The 13,820-nt window shown below is 37.6% G+C and overlaps 1 protein-coding gene across 1 annotated transcript; it reads right to left on the reverse strand.

The window, feature by feature from the left end:
* Window positions 1-11,165: 11,165 nt before the first annotated feature.
* On the reverse strand, window positions 11,166-13,786 carry LOC108835253 (uncharacterized). The gene is made up of 5 exons (XM_056996427.1): window positions 12,996-13,786; window positions 12,475-12,604; window positions 12,049-12,336; window positions 11,742-11,963; window positions 11,166-11,619 (listed from the first exon to the last, which is right to left on the reverse strand). Exons 1-5 carry the CDS (start codon window positions 13,082-13,084, stop codon window positions 11,578-11,580), a joined length of 771 nt encoding a protein of 256 aa, XP_056852407.1. The 5' UTR covers window positions 13,085-13,786; the 3' UTR covers window positions 11,166-11,577.
* Window positions 13,787-13,820: the final 34 nt, after the last annotated feature.

The following is a 13,820-nucleotide window of genomic DNA, read 5'->3' on the forward strand; positions in this document are numbered from 1 at the left end:
AGGACAACGGAAGAGGGGAGCAAATACTTCTTTCGCCAATCGCACAGCTCATCTTCTCTAACCGAAGATGCGGGACCCACCTGCGGAGATCCCGAGGAAACGAACGATAAGGGAGCTGGGGTCAGAGGATCTTGCACATATTTATCATGGTGTGACGGCGGGCTGCTGGATTTGGATGACGAGGAGTCTGCTCTCCTCTCTGACTCGCTTGCTTCTGCCATCAGAGAGTTGCGGGGGATTAATACGCGAAATAACGAAATCCGAAGATAAGAATAGGAAGACGCTACAACGACAAGAAGACGAGAGAGTATATATATTTAAAGAAAGTGCCGTTGAGCTTCTTCTCATGAAATTCGCCGATCCGGAATCTCGGAACTTCCAGGACTGGGCTTGGGAAATTCAAATTCAAAGAGCCCCGCTCCTCAGATCTTTCGGAGTAATGAAAAAATCTCCAAAAGGAAAGTAGATCCGAGAAGAAGATTGGAGCGATCATGGATAACCTGAAGAACTTCTTGATATTTGGGCCAAAAAGTTCAGGGCCTCATAAAGTCATTGCTTCAGTCACTAATAAGGGTCCCTACCTAACTAAATGCAAGAAGACAAGGTATCCAAGGAAGACTCCGTCCTAAGAGAAAACTACCAAGGTCCGAGAACACATGTTATCCCTTGATTTCCATGAGCAAATCAAGGAATAAGGGGCACTGTTGGAGAAAAATATCCAGGCATAAGTTTTCTCCAGCTTCCGGATAGGTCCTCGACTTCCAGACCTTTGCTCAAGAAGAAACCAGGGACCGACCACTGCTATAGGTCCGACCCCCTTGATTTGACCGACCCTTGGAGCAAAATAGAAGTTTTCCGCCTAAGGGAAAACTTCCATTTTTCTGATTATGGAAGAGTTCCTCTACTTGAAGCCGACATCTACATCTATAAAAAGGGAGCCCAAACCCTAGAATAAGGGATCGACTTTTCTAGACTAAGAGATTAGGGTTAGGCGGCTAGAACTAAGGTTCATACACCATCAAACGTTGTAGTCCCGATCAATAACTCAATAAACATCTCTTCTAGTCTAATCTCTTGTTTTCACACAAATTCTTCTAGTGTTCTGTAATACTAAAACGACCCTACACAAAAATACCATAACACTAACATTTTATATTTCGATGCTTCCAGGTCCCAACTGATCTACCGACAGGGTCCAGGCCCTTAGATCTTCACATATGGATGGATCCTAAGCTTCGAAGGTCCAGAGTGGCAGCTCGCAAAGTCAGGGTTATCATCAATCCCAGGTCCTACCTGATTTCTTCAGGGTTATGGTTGGCCCCGGCCCATAACCCGGTTCGTAAAATTCTCCAACTTTGAAGATAGGGATAAATGGCTTCAGTACATTAAAGGCAGACTCAGGTCCGTCGGTTTCTCCTATCAGTTCCTTTTTCACAAAAAAAGGAAAATACGATTCTACTACGACTATGAGTCAAGGCATAAAAGCAGAAAGTATATAGAAATAAGAGTTTAAGACCTCTAAAGGCCGGTACCTAAAAGTCAAAAGGCACAAAGGACTTAGGTTTAAAAAGAAAAAATCCCGAAAGGCGTACAATAAACAAAAGGCCAAAGGGCCCAAAAGATCTTGAGTTCGTAAAACAGGGAGATTAAGCCGTAGGAGAGACAGCAGGATCATCAGACGCAGCTGGAGAAGCTTCCTTTGCGGCACCCGCTCCAGGAATGGATGGCTCGTTGTCAAACGACGGAGGAGGCAACCCAGAAGCTGAGCCTCGGAATTCTTCACCATCTTATATCTGTCAAACTCCACTAACGGCTGCCACTTGTCAGTCTGATCCTTGAGCCATTCCCTCATCAGTGTCCAGCGAGCAACCACCTTGGCCCCGCTCACAGCCATAACTTTTTCATCTTCGAAGGACTCCTTGTCAGACTTCACCCCGCATAGCTCCTCCTGGGCCTCCTCCAACTGACCCTTCAGGGTAGCACTCTCCGCAGCAGCAGCTTCCGCCTCCTGCAAGTTCTTCAGCTTATACTGGAGGGACCTGATTTCCTTCCCTTGAGCCATGGTCTTGTCCTTCTCCTCACAAAGCTGAGAGGTCAGAGTCCCCACTTCCTTCTTTGTGGGCTGCTAGTTGATCATGTTCCCGAGATGGTGGAGCTGAGACATTGCCTGCAAATAAAACGTAATCACCAGCCAGCATACGAAACAATGTTGATAATGAAAGAAGAGAGAAGAGACGGCTACCTGTTGAGAACGGGAAGAAATCTCCAAGAGGTGGAAGCCGCCAAGAGTCTCGAAAAGAAATGAGGAGAAGATGAAAGGTTCGATGAAATGGGAAAGAGGGAAATAAAAGCGAAACCTCTAAGTGATCTTCACGAGCCTCGGTAGGATTGCCATGCGAGAGATGAGTGCCAAAGTGAAAATTCAATCGTCGCAAGGCCAATTCCGAGGCGTATTCTACTCGAATGAGATCTCAAGCAAGGTCCGAAAAGTTCTAAGGGCCTAAGGAGAGGGGATCTTCCCTTCCCCCTTTCAATTGAAGACCAGCTGCGATGAAATTTGAATATTCCAGGAGATATAAAAGGTCCAAACCTTGCATGATCAACTTCAGCCAGGCTCAAGTCTCGCGCAATCATCTCCTATCAAGTTCCAGCACGGCCCCGGCCTAAGGCGAACCTGGAAACTGAGACATCCAAAGCGACCTCCAGCCTAGGAGGAAACTGCTAAGACCAGGACGATCAAGGTTGGTCCAAGTTATCCCTTGATTCCAACGATGAAATCAAAGAATAAGGGGCAAACTGTTGGGGAAAAATATTCAGGCACCAGTTTCCTCCAACTTCCGGGCAGGATCCCAGTTTCCGGACCCTTGCATAGACGAATCCAGGTTCCGACCCCTGCTATCGGACCGACCCCTGCTATTAGACCGACCCTTGAGTAAAATAGAAGTTTTCTATCTTAGGAAAACTTCCATTTTACTCATTATGGAAGAGTTCACCCTACTTCAGCCGACATCGACATTTATAAAAGGGGAGCTCAAACCCAAGAATAAGGGATCGACAATCAGAGGCTAAGAGATTAGAGTTTAGGCGACTAGAACTAGAGTTTACACACCAAACGTTGTATTTCCTATTCAAACACTCAATAATACATCTCTTCTAGCCTTAATTTACGACTTTTGATCTAAATCTTCTAGTGTTCCGTAGTACTAAAACGACCCTACATAAAAATACCATAACACTACCTTTCCTCCGTAAAAATGGAAAACTTTCGATATGGAGAACCTCACATATTTCCTAATATGGAAGAGTTCCACTTTCTCAAACCGACCTAGAGACGGCTATATAAAGGGAGCCCAAACCCTAGAACAAGGGATCGACACCTTAAGACTTAGAGACTAGATTTAGATGGTTAGAGTTAGGGTTCTTATTCAGTACCTTGTAATTCCATCTCTTTGATCTAATAAAACGTCTCTTCAAGTCTTATTCTATACAAACTCTCATAAAATACCCGCTTGTCCATCATTTCACAGTACTCTAAAAGATCCTACACAAAAATCTCCTAATAGTGAGGATAACCAATCTCTTAATCTCCACCTTTGATTATTTTTAATCCAATGATCTACATCTCTCTCATATATATCTTCTTTCCACGAGTAATCAATCTTCTTCCTCTTTCATCTTCAACAGAAATCATTGTTCTATCCCTTTCGTCCTCTCCTCTCTGTCTCTCGATCTCAGATCTGTCTGAGCTCTATTTCTTTTGTTATTTCTTTCTCTCTTCACTTCTTCTTTTCCACCTCACCTATGCTCAATCCTTCTCGTCAATTCTGCTCAAGCTATAAATAAACGACGACGGAAGGTACATAGAGACAACGAAATCTACACAGAGACAACAGATGCTAGATAGATTCAGTGGAAGCAAAAGCTACATAGAGACAACGATGACCACCGTTTGTTGTGTCTACGGTGAAGCTCTGCCCGCCTCTCCTCACCTCTTCTCAAGCTCACCGTCTGTCTTCTCCTCTCGGGCTCGAGATCTTCACCATTCAAGCTTTCCTCCTCTGTTCAGCTCTGGAGTCCTGCCGTCAATGGCCGTGAAGAAGCCCCACCGTTAATGGTGTGAAGAACCCTAGATCTAGACTTTTTGATATGTTTAGGTCATATTAAACCAATTTCAATTGTGAACCGGTTTCAATTGTAAACCATATTTTGTGTGTGTTTAACTGATTAAACATAAAATTTTAATTGATTAATTAATAAAAAAACTAATTTTAATATTTCAATTGATTTTACCATTGAAAAACAAGTACATTTTTTATCATACAACAATTTAAAGGAGTCGTTGATTAGTCGCAAACTAAGTAGTAAGTTAGTCGTAAATCAGTCATAAAATTTAGTGACTGATTAGCGACTGTTCTGCGGCAAATATTAATATTTGCAAATCACTCACTAATCAATCATTATTTTGCGATTGATTAATGACTGGTCAATTTAACAACACATGATATTATGACTACGCGATTCAGTCGCAAATCAATCGCAAATACATGTTTTGCGACTGATTAGCGAATATCTTGCAGTCGGCAATCACATGTTTTCTTGTAGTGTCCATTCAGTTTGGTTCAGATAGTCGCGTGTTCGGTTCGGTTTGAAAAGTAAAATAGGAATCGTAAAAATACCTGGAAAAATTCGGTTCTCATTTGGTTCTGGTTCTGGTTCTTGTTTGGGTAGTTTAGCTAATTCGTCTAAAATACAATTATTTAGCATAAAATATCAAATAATTAGGATGACTTAGATAAAAATTTCAGATATTTTGGATTATTTGCATATTTTGAATATAACAATCCGGATAATTTCAGATCATTTCGGATAATTCGGATATTTTATATTTAGTTATTTTGAAATTTTTTTGATACTTTTAATAGATTTTTAAATTATAAATATATATTTAATTATGATATATGTATATATATTTGATATTTTATATGTTAGGATATCTGTTCAGTCATTTCGGATATAGAAATGAAGATCTATTCGAGTACTTCAAAGTTTCACTCTATTCCAATTTTGAATATTTTTGTTCAGTTCTTGTTCGGTTCTTCTGTTTTTTTTTTGCCCAGGGCCTAGTTTAATTTGCATGGTGAATTTTCAAACATGGGGCTAAGCTGGTTAGATAGTATGAAATCAAATTCTAGGAACGGAAATAAAGATAGTCTTTCTGTCACTTGAATCATAATATTTAGAAAATTCTCTCAGATAGCACTAAAACAGTTTTTGTCACAAATAGAGCACACAAGTAAAAAACTCACCAAAATATTTCATTAAAAGATTAATTTATATTTATACTCACACGGTTAACTAAACTAAACTTTAGAATTTAGAGTTAAGTAATGGAGTTTTGAGCTTAAATTTTAAAATTTTATAAAATAAAAAAATACTAAAATTTTTAAATTAAAATTTTAAAAATAGTTTCAAATTTTTTTTTTGAATTTTACAAAAAAAATAAAAAATTTTGAAAATGAAATTTGAAAAAAATATTTAAATTTAAAAACATATAATTCAAAACTATAAATAACTTTCGAAAACATTTTTTACTTTTTTTTATTTGTATTTATATATCTTGGTAACAAAACTTTTTGATCATTTTGCTATTTTTTAACAAAAACATAAAAATATGAGAATTGACCTAATATTTATTTGGCCCATTGGTAAATTGCCTCGTGATGTAGAAGGTTTGCGAAAGATCCAACAACAAACACGTTTAAGATACATCACCATATGGGTCAATGACGACGGCTAATTTGATTGACAATTCAAAGATGATGTGGGTCACACCACCCATCGTTATATTCCCTTTTATCTTTATTTAGACAAAAAAAAGATAATAGCCGCCTTTCCTTACTTTTCAATCGCGTGTCTTTTGTTTTTGCAACATAATATTTGGAGTCACAATGATTTTACAAAACCTTATAAATAAATATATTATCAATGATAAAGGTGTTCAAAAAAAAAAAACAATGATATTTAATAATGATAAAATTATTTTTTATTTCAATCAAATATCTATTATTACGAAAAATAAATTTACAAATATTTATATATATATATATATATCTCTTCTCATGTATTTGTATTTATTTTAGAAGTATTATGATGTAAAAGATTTTGGATAATATAACATAAAATATCTTTAGATAATAATGATTATCAAATTAATGAATTTATTTTTAAATTATGGATAGTTAAATATTAACACAACAAAGATAATTATTTGTAATAAAGATTTTAAGTGCTATAGTTTTTAACGTGAGAGTAAAAGACACTTCACAAATAATTGTATATTTTTTTGAATTGTTTGTCAATTTTTTCAGAAATTATCACAATGAGTTATTTTGATTATCCTAAAAAATTATCTACAAACTAGATGATTGATTTTATCTTATGTGTGTGTGTATATATATAGCCAATTTAATATTACTAAACTAAATATAATATAAACATATATATTAAATTTGAATAATACTAAACTAAATATAATATAAATTCAACAACGATATTATCATTAGATTTTTTAATTATTACTAAGATAATGAAAAGTTATCAGCTAAATCACTAAAATTATTTATTAAAATTAATAATTAAGTATAAAATTTGACTAAATGTAAAATTATAGGAAATATGAAAAATCAATAAACTATTTCTCAAATAATAGTACAGATTTTAGTAATATCCAAAATAGTTTTTTTTAAGGCAAGAAAGTTCAATCTAGTTCTTTTTAATATATGACAGCTGTGGGATTTGAACCCATCTAGTTCTTTTTAATAAGAATGGGATTTCAAAAACTTTTAGACCCAAAAATTAATCCACAAAATCTTGCATCCAAATACGCATAGATGATTAAATCGATTTAAAATGTTCATGATTAATGGTATTCTAACCCAGAATGAAAATCTAGTTTTTTTATTACTACGCGAAAGTTGACTTTATTAAAAATTCAATTTTATTGGTATTTTTGTCTCAAATTTATTTTAAAAAATATTTTCAAGGTGATTGGTAGTTACTGTATGTACTGTTCAGAACTCTATTTATATTTACAGCACCAAATTCATAGCGATCAAGTTTTAATAAGTTTTTAAAAATCACACCTTTTGAAATAATCTATAGCTATATGATATACCATGAATTTGATCCGATTTTAGTAATAGTATATTAGAGTTTTAGGATATATTTAATCTATTTTGGAGTCTAGATAGCATATTAACAGGTTCATGAGCAATTGGAAGAAAGATGAAGAGCATTTTGGAGCACTTTATAGATTTCACCCGAGATGACCATATAGACCAAGTGATTTTGATCGATATTTAGCACGCAGAAGCCAAGTTTGATCACAACCAACTTGAAGCCAAAGACTCCATCTATTTACCAAGATGTTCCTGACAAGTTTTAACCTAATTATTATAGTATTTATGTCTTGCCTAAGTGTTTTGACACAGACACAATTTTTCTTAGAAGTTTTTAGACATAGTTCCTACATAAAGGTTTTGTGAGAGAGAGAGTTACAAATGAGAGCTTTCTTGAACACCATTGTTTTTATTCTATTTATTCTATGAAGCTTTATTTAATTGTTATGATGTTTTGCTTAGCTATGACTGAGTAAACACCCTTGTTAGACGAGGCATCGACCGATTTACACGAAGCTATATCGATCGATACATGCGACAGCAAGTCGATCGATGCCTTCCTGATTATGATCTGCGCTAAGTAGTGAATTATTGGTTCTAGTAATAGATAACCTAGAAAATAAAAGTTACAGTTATTGTTACCGTTGGGTTCTACAATATCATGCAAGCATCTCACATAGGCATTCATACTACTATAATCCTGATAACCTGAGTAGTAATCCTAAGTCTTGCGCCTTCATCTTATCTGTTAAACCCCCAAATCAATCACTTGAGTAATTGTCATGCTCAAACTAGTTTTAAGTTTACTTGCTATTTACTGCTTTGAAATCTCTAACATAACTTAGTTACAATAAGAACTAGTGTGTTCCCTAGCTCCATGTGGATTTGATCCCTAAATACTACAACTTGACCTCTTTTGATGAGAGTAAGGTTGCTCTAGGATAATTTGAGCACGTATCAAATTTGGCGCCGTTGCCAGGGAGCTTTGACCGCCATTAGATTTTATTTGTCTAGGTTTTGTTACTCTACTACTTGTTACTGATAAAATTCTCTTTCATTTCTTTTTAGGTGCATGCCTAGTAAACCAGAAGCACAGAAAACAAGAAACTTTTATCTACTGATTCCGCTGCTTTGGATCTTCAATCCTCAAACTGATTCGTTCCGCATCGATCGATACACCCGCTTGTGCATCGACCGGTGTTCATCAACGACCATCTACCGAGTTTCAGACACCGTCGACCGATACCAGCTCACCAACATCGACCGATCTCATTCATCTGACATCGACCGATAACCTTCCACCCACATCGACCGATACTTTTCAGTACCCGTTGACCAACGAAGGTAGCCTGCATGACCAAGGTAGGTAACCTGCTATCCGCTTATCGATCGATACTGAGCCACATACACTACAAGAAAACATGTTTTTTGCTACTGCGCAATTAGTAGGTAATTAGTCGCTAAATTAAGAATAGTGACTGATTAGCGACTGATTAAGGCTGTTGTTATAGTGTTCGTCGCTAAATAAATCGGTCGGTAATCGGTCAGTATTTTGCGACTGATTAGCTACCCATGAATCAGTCGTTCCATAGTCACTAAGTAGTCGCAAATTTACGACTACTTTCACGACTGTCCAGTGACTGTTTTAGTGACTAATAAGATAGTCGTGTTACAGTCGCGAAATTTAGTGACTGAATTGCGACTGATTAATGACCGATGTAGCCACTGATTACCGACTGACTTAGCTACTGATAAGTGACTAGTTGCGACTGATTAGTGACCGATATAGCCACGGTTTTGTGACTGATTACCGACTTACTTAGTGATGCACCCAAAATCAGCAGCAGAAACAAATCAAGAAAACTTGGCTTATATGTTTGGATCAAACGAGATGGGCTTGATGATTATAAAAATATGTTTATAAACATGTTTCATCCCACAGAAAGAAGGGTCCAACAAGAAATTACAAGCCATGGTCGAAAAATATATCAATCTGACGGCAATTCAGAGACCAACAACCATGCAAAAGGACACGACTATCTAAAAAGTTTTGCGATCACAAATTCCCAAATTTAGTCATAGTCGTGGTCGTTGGTCTTTAGTCAAGTCTACAATATTTATTAGTTTACAAGTTTCTAGGTTTTGACTAAACCTTTTGTATGCCTTACCTATTATATAAAGGCCATTTGATCAATGAAATAAAATAAGTTTTGAGTGTTTATTTTTGGAACCTTGAGAGGGTATCTCACTTTTCTTGTTTTTGGTGTGGTTAGCTCCAAGTAACTCTCTTTCTCGTTGGACCGGTGCGTCACATCCGGCAACAGATCGAGCTTGCTTCCTTGTCGGACCTTTGAGTCATATCAGGTGACAATCAAGCACCTCTGGTAGTATCATTGGGTCATTCCGCAACCCTTTGTGTCACCGTTCAATCCATTTGTTCTCTTCGGAGTTTATCTCTGGTAGTATCATCGGGCCTTCCGCAACCCTTTGTGTCACCGTTCATCCCATCAGTTCTCTCTTTTGGCGAGTTCATATCCCCTAAGTCCGTTTGAGTGATCCTATCCAATCTCAGGACGTATCAAGAACAATGAAATTTCTTCTTCTTTTTGAGTTTTTACTCTTTGTTCTTTGTTTTAACATTTCTAGTTTCTTGGTGAGGTTATCTCCAAGTCCGATCCTTCCTTTGTTGGACCGGTGCGTCACATCCGACAACATTTGAAGTCTGGTAGTATCATTGGGCCTTTCCGCATCCCATTGTGTCACCATTCATCCCACCAGTTCTCTATCCTTCCAGATCAGAGTCCATATCAAACTTACCGAAAGAGTGATCCCGATTTTGGTACTATCAAGTGGTATCAGAGCCACTCAACCGGTACTATCTGTTCATTTTTCTCATCTTTCCATCTCCTTCATCCATCTTCTACCTTTCATCTTCTTTTCTAAAAAAAAAAAAAAAAGAGTTCTACGAAAAGCCAAGAGATCATTTTATCTGAGGCTAAAGAAAGACAGATTTGAGAGCAAATCTTTTTAAAGAAGGAGGGAATGATGCACCTTAAATCAGCGGCAGAAACAAATCAAGAAAACTTGGCTTATGTGTTTGGATCAAACGAGATGGGCTTGATGATTTATAAAAATATGTTTATAAACATGTTTCAGCCCACAGAAAGAAGGGTCCAACAAGAAAGTACAGGCCATGGTCGAAAAATATATCAATCTGACGGCAATTCAGAGACCGACAACCATGCAAAAGGACACGACTATCTAAAGAGTTTTGGGATCACAAATTCCCAAATTTAGTCATAGTCATGGTCTTTGGTCTTTAGTCAAGTCTACAATATTTATTAGTTTACAAGTTTCTAGGTTTTGACTAAACCTTTTGTATGCCTTACATATTATATAAAGGCCATTTGATCAATGAAATAAAATAAGTTTTGAGTGTTTATTTTTGGACCTTGAGAGGGTATCTCACTTTTCTTGTTCTTGGCGTGGTTAGCTCCAAGTAACTCTCTTTCTCGTTGGACCGGTGCGTCACATCCGGCAACAGATCGAGCTTGCTTCCTTGTCGGACATGTGAGTCATATCAGGCGACAATCAAGCACCTCTGGTAATATCATTGGGTCATTCCGCAACCCTTTGTGTCACCGTTCAATCCATTTGTTCTCTTCGGAGTTTATCTCTGGTAGTATCATCGGGCCTTCCGCAATCCTTTGTGTCACCGTTCATCCCATCAGTTCTCCTTTTGGCGAGTTCATATCCCCTAAGTCTGTTTGAGTGATCCTGTCCAATCTCAGGACGTATCACTTAGCAACTGATAAATGACTACAAACATAGATTTGGGATTCAATATTTATCCATTTTGGTTCATTTGGTTTATTTTTTGTGGGATTTAAAATTTATACAGAAACTGAAACATACAAAATAAAGAAACTGAAAGTGATAAACATTTTTAATACATAAGATCAAGTTTATAATACATAAGATCAAACAACTCCAACACTAAAGTTGTTTCCTTTCCAAAAAGGTACATAAGATCAGATAACAACTCCAACACTTGAGTTGTTTTATGTTCAAAATACCAAACACCATAAGTTAAGTTAACTAAAAGCTAAGAAAACACAACTTAGCTTCTACTGATCAGAAGGAGCTGGCGATGATGATGCTTCAGAGGCAATGAAAGCAAGGTACCTTGGGTCAGTTGAACGCATATACTTGTGCATAAGGGTGAACTCAGCCATCTTAGCCTGGTTAGCAGCTTCAACCCTAGCACGGTCTTCCTCAGCCTTGGCAATAAGGGCAGCTTGTTCTTCTATCTTGCGTTCAGCTTCTTCAAGCTTCTTTTGCATGTGCAGGAAAGAAACAGAGCTGCTGGGGTCATTTGGTTTCCGCTTAAGCTTCTTCTTCAAGCTTCCAATACCAAAAAGATCTCCTCTGTCATTGCAGACTACAGCAAAGAAAATAATAAGTCAGTCATTATCAATCAATTTCCAATCTGGAAAACATTAGCCAAACTCTTAATGCAAAAACATAAGACTGAAATAATTTTTTTGTTTAAAAACACTAGACCTGAATAAACAGCTCATTGTCCTCTTCTACTGATAGCAGTGGCTGTTGCTCATCTGAGATTTCAGTGCTATCCTTCGCAAGGTCAGCCAACTTCTCTTCCTTCTTCCTTTTGTAAGCCTCAATAACTTTTTCTGCTTTGAAATCAACATAGGTTCCATCTTTTTTTGTATGAGCCTTGATGAATACTTCACCAAAACTCGCAGGTCTTCCCAACTCCACTGTCTGAAATGAAATGCAAGAAAGACATAATGAGTTAAGTGTTACAAAAAATGAGACAAAGAAAATGAGACAAATAAAATAGACTAACCAGCTCCTGTTCGATTTGCATATAGGACTTCTGCTCTGAGTTATGCTTGTGAATACCAAGACCATTACGCTCAGACTTTCGGGCTGCTGATGCCTTTTTACTCTTTACCACTGCTGCATTAGTGTCCCAATAAGCAGTCATTTGCTTCCAGAGTGAATCTCCTATCCAATTCGGTTGCTCTCGAGAGGTCCTTACATCACTGACCATACCCTTCATTCGAAGCTGACAAATGGATTCGAAGTGTTCTTGAACAAGACCGGTTACAAAGGGATTCCATGTGTGTGATTTCTACAAAATAACAGAGAAAATATTTGTTAGCCATCACAAAAAAAGAACTATAAACCGTATGTCAAACTAAAAGCTATGTATTAATAATAATCACAAAAGAAAGAACTATAAACAGAATGTAATAGATAGAGAAGGTACCACAAATTCAACAAAGTATCTTTCTTGTCTGTCTTTAGGCACACAGGTCCAGCTATAGAATGGCTTATTAAATTTCTTTTTCATAATCTTGGATATCTTATGGGTCAAGCTGGACTTGTCATAACCAAACCTGCAACACAAGAGGAAAAAAGCAGAGACTCGAAATCAGGCAGTGAGAAGACAATAAACAGGCAGAGAGAAGACACTTGTATAATCAGACATTTCATGGAACACTTAATGTCTCCATGATGTTGTATAATCAGAAAACAAAATTAAACAAAACTCACACAACAGACAGAAAGAAGAGAAAATCAAAAAAACACAACAGAACACAACAGACACCTAATCATATAATTAGCAAGTGTAAAATCTTGACAACAGAACAAAAAAAATATAAGAAAAAACTTCAGTTTCTTTGTTTTGAAATGAAAAGCTTCTTCCTTTTATCAAACTAAACTCACACATATACAGAAAGCATCTTAAACTAAAGTCACAACAGACAGAAAGTAGAGCAACCATACCATGTTGTATTAGGCTCGAGGTTGCGAGACAGGACCGTTGTGAACTGCTCTCGGCCTGGTTGGGCTAGCATCGAGTTTATTAAATCCATCACGTCCTCGGAGAGATCAGGTTCAACTAGAGCTTCGAACTCAGAAGTTCTTCAGGGTCTTCATGAGAGTTTTGTGCTTGAGAACTGTGAGGCGATGGAGCTACATGAAGTGGAGACGATGGAGATTCTTCAAGTGGAGGAGATGGAGATTGTGTCTGCCCAGGTTGAGGATTTGAATGAGCTTCACTGCCAGAAGATTGAGGAACTCGAGCTTGAGGCACCGGAGGAGCAATCGAGAAGGTGGGAACGTGGAGCTAGAAAAAGAGTTGCCTCGGAGGTGGATAATCCCTAACCGACAGCGCCGGATTGTTGTTGCGGAGAACCGCTGGTGGAAGATTCGACGTTATCGCCGGATTGTTGTTGGGGAGAACCGCCGGTGGAAGATTCGACGTCATCGCCCTAGGGACGAAATCATACTGATTGGTAATTGATGTGGTCATCAAACCAGTAGCTGAACCGGAGGTCAACCAACCTGCACAAACCGGCCACTTTGGAGGTACCAGCGACAGAGGTCCAGTCCCAGACGAATATCTCAACCACCAAAAGTTATTTTGTCATGAATACAATTTTCCGAGAAGGCCAACTCATCAAGGATTTACTGAGACTTGGAATTACAAGAAAAGCTTCACGGAGGAAGAAGTTATGAATTTTACAAACCGGAGGTTCCCCAGCCCATCCATCTGCGAGTATCCGACTTTTGAAGGAGATTCAAGCCCAATGAAGGAGCGGCCTGAAC

This window comes from Raphanus sativus, unplaced genomic scaffold, assembly GCF_000801105.2.
Source record: "Raphanus sativus cultivar WK10039 unplaced genomic scaffold, ASM80110v3 Scaffold0222, whole genome shotgun sequence".
In the NCBI taxonomy this organism is placed as follows: Eukaryota; Viridiplantae; Streptophyta; class Magnoliopsida; order Brassicales; family Brassicaceae; genus Raphanus; species Raphanus sativus.

Excerpts from the sequence above, each read along its gene's own strand:
- LOC108835253 (XM_056996427.1), bottom strand. The coding sequence starts at position 13,084 with ATGGATTTAATAAACTCGATGCTAGCCCAACCAGGCCGAGAGCAGTTC. Across the intron at positions 12,337-12,474 it reads GATACTTTGTTGAATTTGTG|AAATCACACACATGGAATCC; the intron begins GTACCTTCTCTA and ends GTTATTTTGTAG. Across the intron at positions 11,620-11,741 it reads ACAATGAGCTGTTTATTCAG|TCTGCAATGACAGAGGAGAT; the intron begins GTCTAGTGTTTT and ends TCTTTGCTGTAG.